The 19,398-nt window shown below is 41.6% G+C and overlaps 1 protein-coding gene across 8 annotated transcripts in view; it reads left to right on the top strand.

Moving 5' to 3' along the window:
- The window catches only part of CALD1 (caldesmon 1), a 232,356-nt gene that overhangs the window by 116,584 nt on the left and 96,374 nt on the right, over positions 1-19,398 (top strand). For 7 of the 8 annotated variants that reach the window (XM_012465735.2, XM_012465738.2, XM_012465737.2 and 4 more), the window contains exon 3: positions 6,474-6,585. In XM_012465735.2, coding sequence (XP_012321158.2) covers positions 6,515-6,585 — 71 coding nt within the window. In that variant the 5' untranslated portion in view covers positions 6,474-6,514. Of the gene's footprint in view, positions 1-5,693; positions 5,826-6,473; positions 6,586-19,398 lie in introns of those variants that run through there. The other variant, XM_064373257.1, reaches the window with a different exon arrangement.

Here is a 19,398-nt window from a genome sequence, read left to right as displayed (position 1 = left end):
TAAGATTACATATATTTTAATGGCCCGGCAGAGGTATCAGCCATGAAAAGACTTGGAGAAAACTGAAATGTGTGTTGGTAAGTGAAATAAGCCAATCAGAAAAGGCTACAGACATACTGTATGATTCCAATTACATGATATTCTGGAAAACCCAAAGCTATAAAGACATAAAATAAGCAGTGGTTGCCTGGGTTTGGGAGTAAGGAGAGGGAGGAAAGAGATGAATGAGTAGAGCACGTGGGATTTTTAGGGCAGTGAAGCTATTCTGTATGATGCTGCTATGGCGAATACATGACATTCGGTATTTGGTGAAACCTATGCAACTGTACAACGAAGAGTGAAGCTTAAACTAAACTATGAACTTTAGTTAATCATGATGCATGAACATTGGTTTGTCAATTGTAACAATGTACCGCACTCCTGCAAGATGTTCCTAATAGCTTCCTAGGGCTGCCATAACAAAGTACCACACACTGGCTGCCTTAGAATAACAGTAATTTAGGCCGGGTGTGATGGCTCGTGCCTGTAATCCCAGCACTCTGGGAGGCCAAAGTGGGTGGATCACCTGAGGTCGAGAGTTCAAGACCAGCCTGGCCAACATGGTGAAACCCTGTCTCTGCTAAAAATAAAAAAAAAATTAACCAGGCGTGGTGGGGAGCACCTGTAATCCCAGCTACTCAGGAGGCTGAGGCAGGAGAATTGCTCCAACTCAGGAGATAGAGGTTGCAGTGAGCCAAGACTGGCCACTGCACTCCAGCCTGGGCAACGGAGTGAGACTCCATCTCAAAAAAAAAAAACAACTAGAACACGTGGACACAGGGAGGGGAGCATCACACACTGTGGTCAGTAGGGGGCGCTAGGGGAGGGACGGGGGTGGGGAGGAGGGTGAGGAAGGATAATGAGGGGAGAAATAACCAGCTATAGGTGATGGGGGGATGAAGGCAGAAAACTACCTTGCCACGTATGTACCTATGCAACAATCCTGCATAATCTGCACATGTACCCCAGAACCTAAAGTACAAAATATATAAAATGGAAAAAAAAAAAAGACCGTTGAGCACTAAGCATGGAGGTAATAGGTATCTAAACTTCTTGATTTGTAGATGAATATATTGACTCTAACAAGGGTTTGGCTAATGTTGCAGATAGTCACTAAAGCATAAAGCTGAAGTCTGGACTCTAAAGCTTACTGTTCTCTTATTCCATACTCTTGTCATCACCACTGTTGCTTTTTAATCAATATGTCTTCATCAACTGCCTGGAAATTTGAAACATCTCTAGATGCTAAAAAGTATAAATGTAGAATATTAGATTGATATTAAAATAATCTTATAACATTGAAAAAAAAAAGAACAGTAATTTGTCCCACTGTTATGGAGAATAGAAGTTTGAAATGGAGGTGTCAGCATGGCCAGGCTCCCTCTGAAAATGCCGGGGGAGGGTTCGTCCCATTCCTCTTTCCCAGCTTTCTGGCAGCCTTAGGTCTTCCTTGTCTCCATTTTCTCATGGCACCTCCCCATGTCTTCACATTATCTCCCCTGTGTGTGTGTCTGTCTCTGTGCCAAATTTCCCCTTTTCATAAGGACACCATCATATTGGATAAGGGACCACCCTAATCACCTCCTCTTGACAACATCTGCAAAGATTCTATTTCCAAATGCAGGAGAAGATGTGGCCAGGAGTTGGGGAGGGGGGAATATATGGGAACTCTGCACTCTCTATTCACTTTGTTTCTGCTCTAAGAAATAAAGTCTATTCATTAAAAATGTTAAAGGTTTAAAAAATGGCCTGCCACATAGTACATATTCAATAAATGTTAGTTTCTTTCGGATGCTGTATTAACTTACTCAGTTTCCCTGACATGATGGATTTTATTCTTCCTGCATTCGAAGACCAATAGTGGCACGGCCCAAAAACCTTGATAAGACTCAGCTTCCTCCATGTGGCCTTGTCCCTAAGTGTTGAGTGCTGGCCTGTCACAAACATCTGCTGCCTTGACTGCATTTACACACATGTGCGTGCACAGGCGAGTACACCCACACACACCTAAAATGACTTATCTGCCACCAACCCGGACCCAAACAAAGCAGAAACTTACTAGTTTTTCCTATAAAAGCGTCATAGGAAATATCTATAGTGAGGGCCACATGCCCTCGAGGGAAAAAGAAAACCAGTAAGAACTTTGTGAATATAAAAACATAATAGATTTCTTGGTTGAAAGATGCACATCAGATACTGAACTACATCTTTTAAGGAAAAGAGCCATAAATTAGTTTTAATGAATATAAATATACTTTAATTTACAACACAGCGTGGGAAATAGAGAAGAAAAAAGTGACAGAGAAAGAGAAAAAGGTTTTTTAATGTCAGAAGAAATACCAGCCAATGTTTTGCCTTTGAAAAGAGACAGAGAAAAAAAGGCAAGGAGGAAGGAAAGAGAGGAAAGTCTCGGAAGCCCCGGCATGGTGGTAAGATGCAGGACATTCCTTTTGTCATATCGTGCCAATCCCCTGGGCCACAGGCCTGTGGCTTTGTTACCAAAAGGAAGGGCAGGCCGGGCGTGGTGGCTCACCCCTGTAATCCCAACACTTTGGGAGACTGATGTGAGCCGACTGCCTGAGGTCAGGAGTTTGAGACCAGCCTGGCCAACATAGTGAAACCCTGTCTCTACTAAAAATACAAAAATCAGCTGGGCATGGTGGCGCACATCTGTTGTCCCAGCTACTCGGGAGGCTGAGGCAGGAGAATTGCTTGAACCCAGGAGGTGGAGGTGCAGTGAGCCAAGACAGCGCCATGGCACTCCAGCCTGGGTGACAAGAGTAAAACTCCATCTCAAAAAGAAAAAAAAGAAAGGGCAGTGTGTTTGGCAATTTGAAATCTTTTTTTTTTCCTTTTTGTTTTTTTGAGATGGAGTCTCACTCTGTCGCTGGAGTGAAGTGGCGCAATCTTGGCTCACTACAACCTCTGCCTCACGGTTCAAGCGATTCTCCTGCCTCAGCCTCCAAAGTAGCTGGGATTACAGGCACCCGCCACCAGACCCGGCTAATTTTTTGTGTTTTTAGTAAAGATGGGGTTTCACCATGTTGGCCAGGCTGGTCTTGAACTTCTGACCTCAGGTGATCCACCCACCTTGGCCTCCCAAAGTGCTGGGATTACAGGTGTGAGCCACTGCACCTGGCCAGACACATTTAACACTGACTTATTTCTTAATCATGACAGTGTAGGCATGCCCTGTTTTAAAAGAAAATCCAATCTATGAGAACCCTTATTGAAAAGACAGAGGTATCCATAGGTAATGACTTACCTGCCTCTGTTAAGGTTTTTGTTTTTCCCCTCTTTACAAAAGAAGTCACCTCAGTAAATCTTTCAATAGCATGACGAAAATCCCCCCTGCAGCAAAAAATTTAGATTTTCATAAAACTCTTCAAGAACCCATCTGTCACAAACGTCAATAATTAGCTCTTTTACATTACTTTATTTGTGACGCCCAGAGCCTCACAATTGATGGAATCATCCTTTCATCCCTTCATTGGTTCAGAGTTTGTTTTCTAACCAATGTTGCTGAAAAGAATTCAGCACTGAGGCTGGGGGCGGTGGCTCATGCCTGTCATCGCAACACTTTGGGAGGCCAAGGTGGGCGGATCATCAGGTCAAGAGATCGAGACCATCCTGACCAACATGGTGAAACCCCGTCTCTACTAAAAATACAAAAATTAGCCGGGCATGGTGGCGTGTGCCTGTAATCCCAGCTACTCGGGAGGCTGAGGCAGGAGAATCGCTTGAACCAGGGAGTCGGAGATTGCAGTGAGCCGAGATCGTGCCACTGCACTCCAGCCTGGTGACAGCGAGACTCCGTGTCAAAAAAATAAATAAAGAATTCAGCACTGAGTGGGGTAGGGCAGGAAATGAGGGATTATTGCCTGGGGACATGGAAGAGAAAAAGGAAAAAAATCACTTACCGTTCTACCTAGACGTGGCTCCTCTTACAAAGGAAAGAGGCCAGAGAAGTACAGAAAAGCTCTGGGATCTAACGGTGTAGGGATGAAAGAGGATCCTCATCCCCATCCTGGGTTGATACTGAGAGCCATTTTCATAAACACATACACCTTCTCTCCCCTACATGAGACACACACACCACCGAGAGTCCTACCACATGGTACACAGATGTGGTTTTGTGCTTTCCTCTCGGCTACACCCACCCATGTGCACAAAGCTTCACCTAGAAAAGCCCTGGTCTGTAGAGACACAGGAAATAGCACACATATTCTCTCTCTCTCTCCTTCTGGGTGCCCCCACAGGTATACTCAGCAGCATTCAAATGACAGGTAGTTTTTCTATGGCTGGGAAAGAAAAAGTGCCCAAGTAAGCAAGAGAAGGTGAGGAGTGGGAGGAGAGAATGGGTAGAAGAGAAAGAATTTGCGTAGGTTGAGAGCCAGTGAGGATGGCCAGCCAGAGTGACCTCACAATGTTAGCTTTACTTCCCTCTAAGTATTCCAAGACACCCCGGGCTCTGCAGACCATGTGCATCTCCAGCCTGCTTGGAGATATTCATTTCACTGCTCATTAGCACCTCCACCAGACGTATAGGCTGAGAACAACCAGTGCTGACAAGCAGCCAGAATGACTACTTAAATTTGACGAGATAGGGGCAAAAACCAGACAGGGGCTTAGAGGATGCTCTTTAAGCTACTTGGATAAATTTTAAAAGGTAAAATTGTTTGCTTGTAGATAGACCCCTTTCTCCCATGTCTGCTTGCTGTTGCTATAGTTATTCAAGAGGCAGTTTATATGCAACAAAAGATCACAGAGAAGGAAGAGAAGAATCTACTCTCCCAGTGCACCTGGCATTCGAGTCCATGAGTTTAGACCCTACTGCCCACAGGGCTGTTCTCACACACTCCTGCTCTGTGGTCAGATGAGGACCCTACCCCAAGGAGAAGGACCCTCTGATGGCCTCTTGGGGAACCCTCAAATCACTTTTTTTTCCATTCTGATAATTATAGACTAGATTGGAAAGTGTAGAGAAACGTCTTTGTGGTTGATGAAATCGTAAGAAGGAAAATGGGTTGTCGCCTTCATAACTAGCAAAGACTTGGGAAGTACTCTTGGTAAGAGCAAGACGGATAAACATCAAAAATCTAAAACTCCAAATAAACACCAAGATTTGAATTTCTAAAGATTTATAAGCAGCATTAATAATACCCTAGAGGATATGAAAGGGGAAAAAATTCAAACATTGTATAGTTTTGCTTTTGTTGGCTGAGGTTTTATTTTTGTTTTTGTGGGCTTTTTTTTTAAGAGGGGGGAAAAAAACCTTTGAAAATAAAAGAATTTGACAATTTATTTAAGAAGGTTTCTGAACCTGGCTTCAAAATCTAAGTTTTGTTTTTTGCTCCTTCAAACCAAGATGCCTTCAGGTGTGAGGGCTTTAGGTTTTGCACAGCCCTTTATTTCTCACACAGGGCAAATGGCTCGTCTCATGTGCACAGAAAGGGCTGGAAAATATTTTTGTGATTCGAGTGCAGCAGAGAGTCTAGGATTCCAGAGGAAGTGGAGGCCTCCCGTTCCGCACAGGAAACAATCTTCAAGCAGGCCTTAAATGCCAGATTCCAGGCCGAGTTTAACTAACCACTGACAGCTCTGTAAACAAAGCAAGGACAAAAAGAGCCCGCTTCCCCTTTTCTGGTAGTCATTTTGGGTTTGGGGGCTGCAGGGGAATTCTGGAATACTTGACTCCATGGCACAGAAGCGCAGGGGAAACAGGCTCCTCATTTGAAGAGCTGGAAGGGGAAGGTCTTTCCGGAATTAAAACCATCACCGAGGAGGTAGGAAAGGGTAAAATGGTTGGGTTACATCCGTAGAAAGAGCAGTGATTTTAGAGCTTGGAAAACAGCTTGATCACCACTTAACTGCTTTGAAAAACGTTGCTTCATTATGTTTATTCATGATGTGACTGCTGCAGTCTTTATTAAAATCCTGAATGCTTCTTTGAGAATATGCACATTATATGCCTAGATACTGATTTATTTCTCGCTTTCACTTTTCTCCTGGTTTCTACATAGTCTTCTTCTTGACACTTTCTTTTTTGTTTATCATTCCTGTTTTCCTCCTTCTTTGTTCACTTTTTCATAACTTTGTTCTGGGGTTCAGTAAGTTACAAAGAACAAAATAATTCAGTAGAATCTCAAGTGATTCTACCAACAGTTCAAGTCTTCAAAACCTCTCTGTCTCCTGAGGTCTTTTAAAAAATATATATAATCTTGAGATTTTAGTTATTTGTCTCTAAGAGATTCATGAACGAGTCTGAATTTAACTCGGCTCAGGAGTCAGAAATTGATCACTGGCTACCTTATCAGCTTTCTGAGTAAAGAAAACTCAGGGGCAATGACAAATGGGAAGGAGGGACCACAGTGACTCAGGAGAGGTAACACTCTGAGCCATCTGTGATACTGAGTCTACCTCCTCCACTTCAGGTCCAGAAATCATCTGGGCTCCCTGAACCGGAAATAACACCATGGATGATTTTGAACGTCGCAGAGAACTTAGAAGGCAAAAGAGGGAGGAGATGCGACTCGAAGCAGAAAGGTAAGGATCTACGCTGAAAAATACTCGTATTCCCTTGTTAACAATGTTGGTTTCAGGCCTCAAAGACCATCCTTCTGAGAGGCCAAATGTGGTCATATTATATTGCACGCTAAACTGTTGTTAAAGTAGTTATGGAAAATTTTTCTGCTGAAGCTCTAAATTTGGCATTCGACAAAGGAAAACAAGGGTCAAGAAAAGGAGATTTGAGAGGAATCAATTGATAATTGCATATAGATAAATTGCATTGAATCAATACCTTTCACATCGGAATGTTTTAAATGACAAAGGTAATGTATGAATAAAGGTTTATATATTATTGAAATGACAGAAAAATGCCAAGTATTGAATATTGGAGCCATTTAGAAAATGAGAGTCTTCAATCTAAAAAAAAAAAAAAAAAAAAAAGACAAAAAGCCCCGGATGAATCTTGTGAAAAATTTTCATTCTTATTAGAAAAGTATCCAGCTTTAGGGATCTGCATAGTACAGATTAATAATAGTAGACTATGTTACTGAGGAGATTTTGGGTGTAAGTGGAAGCTGTTAATGTTGCGTGGGCCGCTATAGTGGTGACTATGAGGTCAGATTGGAGAGAGAAAACATCGGCATATAAAACCTGGGGCATAAATAGATATTTTAACATTTTAGGCCTCAGGACAAAGGACAGTGGTATTTGATGTGGTTTAAGTCAGATGTTCTTTCAAGAAAGCAGGTTAGGCATTCACAGAGAGAAAAATGTTAAACAATGACCTTAAAATCAAATCCGTTTTGTTCCCAGTAATCCCAATGCACAGATGAAAGATGACTCTTTAGCAATCCCGCAGTAGAAAACTGGAAACTTCCACCTATAACGAAAAGTATTGTTCTTATGGTCTACTTATTTGCATCGAGAATGCAAAAGCAAAAGATAAAATGACTGCCTATGATAAACTGGGCCAGAGTCAGCTGCCATTCACAAAATGACTAAGCATGTCCACAAGGCACTGTGGATGGTACATTCTGTTGGTTCAAATCCTAGCTCTGCTACTTACAAGCTGTGTGGCCCTGAGCAAGTGATTTCTCTTTAAACCATAGTCGTCTTATATATAAAGTAGGCATAATATCTACATTAGCCTGTGTGGTTGTTGGGAAGATTATTGAGCTTCATAAATAGCCTAGTCAGGTACCTGGCATATAGTAGTTTTTCCGTAAATGATGGTTTTTCATAAATGATAGCTATTATTATTACTAACCATTATCACTAGCCAAACAAGTAAGAAACAGCATAGCAGGATAGTCAGAACTAAACGTTCATGCCAAGAGAAGAAAAGGTAGTCATCATCCTGCGATGAAACTTGTCAGAGAAAGTTTCTTGGCGGAGGTGAGCCATAGAGGAGGTAATGATGGCGACAAAGAGGGAAAGGGAGCCTGTCTAGGTGAAGGAATGACACCGGCAAAGTGCAGAAGTGGAAATAAGAATCCTGGTGTGGCTGGGCACGGTGGCACATACCTGTAATCACAGCACTTTGGAAGGCCGAGATGGGCAGATCACCTGAGGTCGGGAGTTCGAGACCAGCCTGGCCAACATGGTGAAACCCCATCTCTACCAAAAATACATAAAATTAGCCTGGCATGGCAGCACATGCCTGTAATCCCAGCTACTTAGGAAGGTGAGGCAGAGAATCTCTTGAACCTGAGAGGCAGAGGTTGTGGTGAGCCGAGATCGTGCCATTGTACTCCAGCCTGGACAGCAAGAGCAAAACTCCATCTCAAAAAAAAAAAATCCTGGTGCAAGAAACTAGTTGAGTGTTTGAGGAAAAATGGATTGGACTTGTATATCTTGGCTGTTCCTATTTGCCATACAAGGAATAGACAGAAACTTAACAAGCAAGTTATGTGTGATGACACTATGCTGGAGAAACTTATCTACAGGAAACTAAAATATAGGGATACCAGCACTGGATGAGATAGTATGGAACACAGCGCAATGAGGGCCTGAATCAGGTGAGTGAGTGTGGAAATGAAGAAAGATCAAATATCAGCATCTTTACAGAGGGAGAATTAGCAAACCTTTTAGGAGAGCAAAAATCTTACAGACAATTCCAAAGAATATATGTCTGAGCTGGAAGAAAGTTGCTTTGTCCCAAATGAAGGATTTCCTTCTTGAATGGTCAGAGGAGTAGTGTTTAATTTCAGGTAGAAACCACACCCAAATGGAGATCTCCTGCAGGCATGTACAGATAGGAAATTTTACTCTTTATTCAAAAAGGGAGAGAAATTATGATTAATCAATTTGGGCAGACACAGTATGGCGGTGCTAGTAAGAAAGCTGAAGGATATTCCCAGAAAAGCAAATGTAGAAAAAGTGAGAGGTCATAAAGGTATAATGGAAACCATTAAAGAAGACAATGTACCAGGGAGATGGGGGAGAACGAGGGAGAGTATGAGGCCCAGTGTTGAGTGGACATGGTGGACATGGAAGTCTTGTGGGCCACCGCTGGGCCCAGTGAAACACACCTCTTTTTTTTTTTTTCCTGAGATGGAGTCTTGCTCTGTCACCCAGGCTGGAGTGCAGTGGCACGGTCTCAGCTCACTGCAACCTCCACCTCCTGGGTTCAAGCGATTCCCCTGCCTCAGCCTCCCAAGAAGTTGGGAATACAGGCGCCCGCCAACACACCCGGCTAATTTTTGTATTTTTAGTAGAGATGGGGTTTCATCATGTTGAGCAGGCTGGTCTTGAACTCCTGACCTCATGATCTGCCCACCTGGGTCTCCCAAAGTGTTGGGATTACAGGCATGAGCCACCGTGCCTGGCCTGAAGCACACCTCTATTCCTTCTGATGCTGTGTTATTTCACCTCTGGTTCTCATGATAGTCTACAAATGTCTTCATCCGACAACTATTACTAAGCACTAACCAGGTTTAAGTGTCTGTGCTAGGGATGTGAAAAATAATGGTGTTAAAGAAATAGACATAGTTCCTGCCTTTATGTACTTCACAGCATGCCAAGAAACCCAAGTGTAACAGAATCAGAAAGCCGTCAGGCCAGGGTGTAGGGGCAGGCCTGACAGAGTTGTGGCTAGAGAGGTTCGGGACTGAGGACATAGACATTGGCATCAGGCCAGATTGGCATTGTCAGCATCTTTGCTTTCTACGTGAACAGGGGGTCAGGGAATCATTGAGAGCAGTGTGACAGAGTTAAATTGCTGTGGTTAGAGCCATACTGTCATTAGAGTGAATGAACTCAGTTTCTTCAGATTCAGGACTTTGCCTAAGAATTGACTGCACAGCTACATGGTTCATTCCTTTGACTTTTTTGTTTGGTGTGGAAGAATTTGCCTTCTTTTAATGCCAGATGTAAAAGGAGTGTACACAGTAAATCTTAGCTATGTACCCTGCATAACCTAAAATAAACTTACACACATTTATCCTAACCTTGTTTAACTGACATTTCTGTCTGTATTACTTCTTTTGGAATATTATATTGTTTTCTTTTCTTTTTTTTATTTCTTCTTTCCTTCCTTTTCTTTCTTGCTTCCATTTGTTTTCTTTCTTTCCCTCTCTCTCTCTCTGTTTCTTCTTAAGAAAGGGTAGTACTTACGTATTTCCTTTTACTCGTACTAAGTTTACCTTTCCATGTTTCAAGGCGAACCTCCTAGTTCTGCTATTCTGAGATTTGGGTAAGCCCATGTCCACTCTTCAGGATTTTGTGAAATCTGATCATTTCTGAGAATAGTGAAAGTCAGGCTCTATGGTTCAGCCAGCTCTGGTGGGAAAGTACAGGGTGTGTGCAGGAAACAGGCGGCCAGAAGCAGAAATGAAGGCCATCTAAAATCATGGTTTTGATCTGAAGACAAAGGGCACATGAGACCCTGGGCAAGTCCCTCTTCCTTTAGCTCCAGACCTTGGCTTCCTCCTCTAAAATAGGACTAGCCATTTTCTCTGGGGGATGGGTGGTCATTTTAATTTTTTCTTTTTTTTGCTTTTGGTATTATTTATTTTTCTTTATAATGATCATATGTGACTTAATTTAAAGCCAAATAAAAATTAAGGCAATTTTCTATTTTGAAAAAAATAAGTCTACGGCCCTATGCAGTATACCTAAGGCCAGTCAGGAGAAGACTTACCTTCCCTTTGAATATAGGGAACTAAAAGAAAGAACTCATCCCTGATCTAGAGGGCAGTGGAGCCAATTACCGGAAATAGAGTGGCTCCAAGGCTCAGAGTTGCGGATTCATTCATTTACTCTCAACACATTTTTACTGGGCGTCTATTCCACTACGAGCTCTATTTTGGGTACTGAGAATAGACCCACAGAGTCACAGTGTCGGGAAGTGTGTGCTTAGTGCTTTTCACCCTAACTAAACCCAAGTAAAGATCAAGAAATTATACTTTCATGTCCTCAAACATAACATGTACCCCATATGGCTTCATACTTACTAAAAATGACCCACAGCCTTGGTACACTTTACCCAGACAGTGTGGGGGAAGGGAAGGGGTACTACAGAGAAGAGAAAGTCCATTGACTTTCCTTACACATAAAAGCTTTCCAAATAAAAATACCCTGTTATTTTTATTTAATTAGTACTGCGTTTGATTACCAGGTACAGTTTTACTTTGAAATGATAAATAATTTAAAACTTGTACTTTCACCTGGTGTTACAACCACAGATTAAAATAAACTGAATTTTTATACATTTTATTTCTCAGAAATAGACCTTTTCAAAGACTATTTTGCAAGCTAATTGCAGGCTTTGTGCCATGCTGGCTTTCATGTGTTTGGGACTGGCATTTACTCACTGCATCCAAGCTGCCCTGAGACTCTGCCGTCCACATATCTCCTTCTAAGGGTTTAGCCTGGTCCATTTCAAATAATCTCGACTGCAAACTTAGTGCATCAAAAATGTTCTTCCAGCCGGGCATGGTGGCTCATGCCTGTAATCCCAGCACTTTGGGAGGTGGAGGTGGGTGGATTACTTGAAGTCAGGAGTTTGAGACCAGCCTGGCCAACATGGTGAAACCTCGACTCTACTAAAAATACAAAAATTAGCCAGGCATGGTGGTGAGTGCCTGAAATCCCAGCTACTTGGGAGGCTGAGGCAGGAGAATCGCTCGAACACAGGAGGCGGAGGTTGCAGTGAGCCAAGATGGCGCCACTGCCCTCCAGCCTGGGTAACACAGCAAGACTCCGTCTCCAAAAAAAAAAAAATGTTCTTCCTTCTTTGTCTTGCCCGTTAGCCTGTGCAACTTCTATGCCACTTACCTTGTCCTTGTCTTTCATTTGGCTTTCTCACTCTGAGTTCTTGAGATAAGGTCTTTAGATTTGGCCAGAAAGGAAGTATTCCATTTTGTCACAAAAAGAAAAAAGATGTTGAATACCTACAAAATGCAAGATACTATACTGAACTATAGGAATCAATGGTCACCAGTAGAGATAGTGTCCCCTTAGTTACTGAGTTCCTATTCTAAGTGAATTTAGTAACTTGAGAGCAATCATGACCAAAAGAAGAAGAAGGTTTTAGTAGGCAGAATGGAATGAGCAGGTAATCAGTGAAAATCCTTAGTGCATTCTTTCTAAGCAAAAGACACTATTTGCTCACATCTCAAATTAAACTATATTTTAAAAACAATTACTCATTGAACAAATAGATAAAAATTTAGTTTTGCTGTTTATTATTTTCCACCAATCTCATGGGAGTAAAAAATTAAATAGATATATTCTGGCCAGACTCGATTACTCGCTCCTGTAATCCTAGCATTTTGGGAGTCCAAGGCATGTGGATCACTTGAGGTCAGGAGTTCAAAACTAGCCTGGGCAACATGTTGAAACCCTGTCTCTACTAAAAATACAAAAAAAAAAGTAGCTGGGCATGGTGGCAGTTGCCTGTAATCCCAGCTACTCTGGAGGCTGAGGCAGGAGAATTGCTTGAACCCGGGAGGTGGGGGTTGCAGTGAGCCGAGATCGGGCCACTGCATTCCAGTCTGGGCAATTGAGTGAGACTCTGTCTTCAAAAAAAAAAAAAAAAGAGCTATATTCTGCTTCCCTCTCTGTTCCTCTTTTATTTCCATCCCTCTCTCCATCTTCTCTGCCTTCATCTCTGTATTCGCTGCACCTTCGCGCGCCGCCTCTTCCCCGGTCCACATGCATCTTCATCAACACTTGATTTGTTTGTCTGCTTGTCTCTTCCCATCTGCACTCCTAATCTGTCTGATCTGGATTATGTGTGCATGTGCTGTTGTATCACCAGGCTACATACTTCTGGCCAGGAAAGAGGGAGAGAGAAACCCAGTTCTCTTCCTATTCAGCAAGTGTAAAAAAGTGCTAAACATTTTATGTGTGTCTAGTAAAGATGGCCCACCACCGGCCCCAGAATTAGCTATGTCTGAATGAAACATTTATGTTCTATGTGAATGAAGGCACCCCAGGCGGTAGAAGGGTGGGAAGCAGTGGAATTGGCAGTTAAGGCCCTGAGCTTTAGCACTGCGCAGCTATGGTGTCAAATCCCAGCTCTGCCACTGATTAACTATGGGACCTACCACATTATTCAATCTTTCAAATCTTCTGTATCCGCCTCTACAAAATGGGGGTAAGAAAAGTATCCACCTCACTGGGTTTTTGTGGGGATGTAAAAAGATAATACATGAAAATATTAACCCAGTGTTATTCATCTAATAAGTATTCAATAAACTCATTATTAATTATCTAATTTGATTTTCTACAACATGCAGAGAAAAAAATAAAAAATATGAAAGGCTTGTGGGTTTTTTTGCACATCATAGACGATACAAGGACCATAGGCAAAATGAAAGGCAAGAACTCGTGACTGATTGAAGAGCTTCGAGTGGTTGTGATCAGTAACAGTTTCTGTGGAAGGATTGTGTTGTCTCAGCTGGAAGAATTAGCACCAATTTGAGTTATTTTTAAAAATTTGGCCAAAAGAATGTTGAGCTGTGGTGTATTTTCTTTTTTCTTTCTTTTTTTTTTTGTGATGGAGTCTCGCTTTGTTGCCCAGGCTGGAGTGCAGTGGTACCATCTCCACTCACTGTAACCTCCACCTCCCGGGTTCAAGTGATTCTCCTGCCTCAGCCTCTCAAGTAGCTGGGATGTAATCCCAGCTGTAATCCCTGTAGGCACACACCACCACACCCAGCTAATTTTTCTATTAACTAGGGATAAGGTTTCACCATGTTGGCCAGGGTGGTCTCAAACTCCTAGCCTCAAGTGAGTGATCCACCAGCCTAGGTCTCCCAAAGTGCTGGGATTGCAGGCTTGAGGAACTCTGTCTGATATATTTTCTGAGAAACCAGCAGTGAGGCTTTTATCCATGATAAAATCTCCGGTAGACGTACTTTGCCCGACGCTGGGCTTGGTTTCCCAACAAGCAGCTCTCTCACTTTCTAAGATGTGCTCATTACACTCCCAGCATCTGCTTTCCGCACCCGACGTGAGCTCCTCTCACTGATCAGAAGAAAGGCCCCTATTGTAGTTATGTTATCAGATTCAGAAGCTCACAGACATAAATAAAGGGAATGAAAACACATGCTCTTGCCATCATTCATGCATTTTTATGGGCCTCTGAAATAGCTTGATGATTAGACATTTGAAAGTAAATATTTATACTACACTATAAAAAGAAGCAACTTTAAAAAATCCATGGGGTCTGTGAAGTACCCTCCCACAACTGTATCACTAAGACTTTTTTACATGATTTAATAGAAACAGCCAATCAATGAATATACAGCACACACACCCTCACACACGCAAACACACACACACTTATTCAAAATGCTTAGCATCAGGACCTTGATATTTTAAAATAAAATCTTTTAAAGTGAAATTTCTATTATTTTATTATCGAAATATTATTTTCCACTAGGAAGTTAAATACAATATTCCTTTGAAACTATCTAAATTATTAGAATAGCTAAATTTGCTCAAAATTTCCCTTCAGTTCTCTCAGTAAACTGATCACTGCAGGAGGCAAAAGAAAGTTGGAATTTGTCATCTAGTTTTTTATTTTTATTTTTTGTAGAGATGTGTTTTTACCATGTTACGCAATCTGGTCTCAAACTCCTGGACTCAAGCAATCCTCCCACCTTGGCCTCCCAAAGAGCTGGGATTACAGGTGTGAGCTACCACATACTTTCAAATTAAAAGATCTGTGGCTGGGTGTGGTGGCTCATGCCCGTAGTCCTAGCACTTAGGGAGGCCAAGGCAGGTGGATCACCTGAGGTCAGGAGTTCGAGACCAGCCTGGCCAACATGGTGAAACCCTGTCTCTACTAAAAATACAAAAAATTAGCCAGGTTTGGTGGTACATGCCTGTAGTCCCAGCTACTTGGGAGGCTGAGGCAGGAGAATTGCTTGAACCTGGGAGGCGGAGGTTGCAGTGAGCCAAGATCACGCCATTGCACTCCAGCCTGGGCAACAAGAGCAAAACTCCATATCAAAAAAAAAAAGATTTGTTTTCAAGTAATTGGTTTGAAAGAAATTTAAACATATTATTTCTGGGCCAGGCGTGGTGGCTCATGTCTGTAATCCCAGCACTGGGAGGCCAAGGCAGGTACATCATGATGTCAGGAGTTCAAGACCAGCCTGGCCAACATAGTGAAATCCTGTCTCTACTAAAAATACAAAAAATTAGCCAGGCGTGGTGGTACATGCCTGTAGTCCCAATTACTCAGGAGGCTGAGGCAGGAGAATCGCTTGAACCTGGGAGGCAGAGGTTGTAGTGAGCTGAGATCACGCCACTGCACTCCAGCCTGGGTGACAGTATGAGACTCTGCCTTTCCAGAGATATATATATATATATCTGGAAAGTTTTATATCTATTTCACATAAAGATTACAGGTTTTCATATCTATTTATACTTTTTCCAATCTATATGTTTAGTTTCAGTCCACCTTGAATGTAGGTGCATGAACAAGATGAAGTAATTTCCATGTATAGGGATCCTATTTGTGTCCAGTCATATAAAAATACACATACACATTGATATCCTCCCCCTCTTGTACTTTTTTCCCCTCTCACTCACTCTAAATAGACATTATTTGTTACCTTTGTCAATTTATAGGTAAAGATGACATACTTTGACCAATTGCCACTAACCTAACAATTCCTCTCAACCTAAAAGTATCCCATGCTATGGTTGTCAGTAGAACATCAAGAATTGAGAATCTACCCAAAGTGGTATCCATTTAATAACTACATCTACATTTTTGGTACAAAAATTAAAAATCTAGATTCTTAAGGATCTCACATGCTGATCCATCACTTCATTCTTAGCTGGAAAAAAAAGGCGACAAATATGTAAATCCATACATTTACATATTAAAATAGTAATTTTTTTTCCATTTCCATACGTAACATTTATAATTTCACAATCCTCGGTCACCTAGGGAAGGGAGGATGATGTGGTAGTTAGGTGTGTGGGTGATGAAGTATGACGGACCTGGGTTCAGGTTCTGACTTGGACAGCTATTAGGTGGGTTCACTTGTGATAAATTAAATGTTTCTTGCTCCTTTTTCTTTATAATAATACCTCATAGAATCATTGTAAAGATTAGGCTGGGCCCAGTGGCTCATGCCTGTAATCCCAAAACTTTGGGAGGCTGAGGTGGGAAGATCACATGAGGTCAGGAGTTCAAGACCAGCCTGGGCAACATGGTAAAACCCCATCTCTACTGAAAAGTACAAAAATAAAAACAAAAAACAAAAAATTAGCTGGGCATGGCAGTAGGCGCCTGTAATTCCAGCTAATTGGGAGGCTGAGGCAGGAGACTCACTTGAACCCTGGAGGCAGAGGTCACAGTAAGCCAGGATCATGCATGCCATTGCACTCCAGCCCAGGTGACAGAGTGAAACTCTGTCTAAAAAAAAAAAAAAGATTAAACCAGCTGGCCCATGATGTAGAAAAATTAACACAATACCTGGCATATAGTATATGCTCAAGAAATGTTAGATGTTGTTATTAAAATTGTATTAATATTTTGGTAGGCTTTTGGTACAAAATACAATTTTACTGAACACAATTTTTTTTTTTTTTTTTTTTTTTTTGAGACAGAGTCTCACCCTGTTACCCAGGCTAGAGTGTAGTGGTGTGATCTTGGCTCACTGCAACCTCCGCCTCCTGAATTCAAGCGATTCTCCTGCCTCAGCCTCCTGAGTAGCTGGGATTATAGACATATGCCACCATGACCAGCTGATTTTTTGTATCTTTAGTAGAGACAGGGTTTCACCATGTTGGCAAGGCTAGTCTCAAACTCCTGACCTCGTGATGTGCCCAGCCTCCCAAAGTGCTGGAATTACAGGCATGAGCCACCACGCCCAGCCCTGAATATGAATTTTATGTGTCTGTCAGCTCGGTATTATAACTTGCTGCGTCCTTACCACAAAGCTTCCTTTCTATACTGATCTTGAATTTGCTGAGATGTTTTTACTGCAGTTGGGAAAGAATTAAACCTTTGGCAACATCAAAATCAACCTGGCAAATATAATTGCTCCATGAAGACTTCAGAATCACATATTATAGACATGTGGCTAATTTTCTGATTCATAAACGACATATCTTTTATTTTAAATATAATGTCTAAAGCATTTCTCAGAATTTCACTTTAAAAATTTAGAATAGTTCTCCCGTCTTATATGAAATAACAGTAAGAATGCCAGTAAAACAAAACAAAACAAAAAGAATAGTTCTCAAGTAGAAAAAAGTATCAGACAAATTTTTGTCTAACATTAATAAGAAAATGAACCATCATTTGTTTAACATCAACCAAATTCCAGGTACTAGGTAATATACTTTATATATATTATCTCATTTAATCATCAAAACAACCCTATGACTTGGATATTTTACTTCCAGTTGAGGAATCCTTGGGTCTGAAAGTCTAAGTAACATATTCAACTTCTTAGAGATAAGGACTACAGCCTGTCCTGCCTGCCTGCCTCATATCTCAGAGCTTTTCCACTGAAACAGATTGATCCATGGAATTTTTCGTGTTTTTAACTGGTGGTCTTGCCTGCCTCAAATCTCAAAGCTTTTCCACTGAAACATATTTTCATGTTTTTAACTGGTGGTCTTGGCTGAAAATCCATTATCTCATAATAGCAAAATAACTCCCCAAGACGGGGATATTCATTCAAAGCAGTTATGTGGCAATGAGACAACCAGGTAGGAGGGGGTCGCTGGAGAAACCCCAACCAGCTCGCCTGGTTTGCAGCTGGGAGGAGCCTGGCCCCGCCTCTTCCTGTGTGGAAACGGGGATTCAAATGGCGGGCAGGAAGCTCTCTAGCAGAGGGGCTCTGGCCTTGTGAGAGTCCCTGTTTCCCCCTTTTCTTCCATTTCACCCAGTAAAATCTTGCTTTGCTCACCCTTTAAACCATCTGTGAGCCCAAATTTTCCTGGCCATGGGACAGACAAGGACCCCAACTGAACTAAGGAAGTCCTGTAACAGCAGTAGACTAAACCGAAGACGATTGTGCCTAGTTGAACTGTTTTTTATGCTGCTTCTGGTAAATTGCTTACATGTGTAGGCACAGTCATTGTTTAGTTTGCCCTCAGAAAATCTGTGTTATTCCCATTTCACAGAAAAATAGAAACAGAGAAGATCGAGTTTCCCTGCTTAAGGCAAAGAAGGCTGTTGATATGACTATTCTTGACTTTTCACTGGAATTTTTTCAACAAGACTGTACATCATTAGGACAGGGACTTAGTCATATCATCACTCTTAAAAACTTAAGGCTGTCCCTGACCTTATGAATCATCTTCCACAGGGGAACGTTATGTATTCCGTTTTAGACCACACACTATTTTGAGGCACTGATGAAAGCTCTGGACCCTCCTCCAAGAAAAATGCACATATGCACCCACCAAACTTGGCACTTACATTCAGTGGCATCATGAACCTCCGTCCGCAGACCTCCTGGGGGCCGATGCCTCCTGGCCAAGAATCCCTGATCTAATGAATTTTAAAACTGCATGTTAAATATGAAGAAACTCAAGCCTAGGAGACATATCCCCTCAAGATCACCCAGCTAAGCTGTTTGCATAATGTGGGTCCCTGGATAAATGAAGCCATCCTGATCTTGCTGTCTGTAAAAAAAAAAAAAAAAAAAAACTATGGCTATTGATTAGGAAAAAGCATATTTTTGGCAAAGAGTATAGTCTATAACGTGCTGCATGTAGAGTGCTTTTTAAAATTTAAAAGCCATTTATGGATAATATTTCTAAATAAAGAAGATTAGGTCAGATTACTTTGTAGTGAATAAAGTGAAAAACAAAGAAAAGTGAATAACTTACAACTGGCAGAATGGTACCAGTTAAATGTCAGGAACTGGGAATCAGACTTTGCCATCTTTGTCAACAAGGACAAAAAACTATGGTGATTTACTACAATCCCATTTTCCATCAGTTTTGGAAGTCTTATTTGGTATATGTTATGTTAGCATGATTTCTTCAAACAAAGCTTAATTATGAAAATAAGTTATGTAGAATTTCTCCATCCTTACCAGTTTTTAGAAAATTCATCAAATGGCTTTCCTCTCTAAATATGAAAAAGATAAGAACTGATTTGATTCCTAATAGAGAAACTTATATTTTACATTTATCATTACTATCTTTGAGGAGGATGGGACAGATTTGGAGTGGGACAGGTGCCTTTCAGAGAGTAGGATCTAGAGTCATGAAGACTTAGATTCAAATCCCAGAATCCCAGCTGGATTTTCAAGAGTGGTTCTGCTCTGCCTCTCTCAGCCCATTTCATCATGTGGAAAATGGCCATCGGAACAATTCTTCCTCATAAGGTTTAATACAGATTATAAAGCACTTGGTAGT

The sequence above is a fragment of the Aotus nancymaae genome, unplaced genomic scaffold (assembly GCF_030222135.1).
Source record: "Aotus nancymaae isolate 86718 unplaced genomic scaffold, 86718_ANA_hifiasm-v0.15.2.pri h1tg000002l, whole genome shotgun sequence".
Lineage (NCBI taxonomy): Eukaryota > Metazoa > Chordata > Mammalia > Primates > Aotidae > Aotus > Aotus nancymaae.
This window is presented reverse-complemented; position numbering and strand designations above follow the sequence as displayed.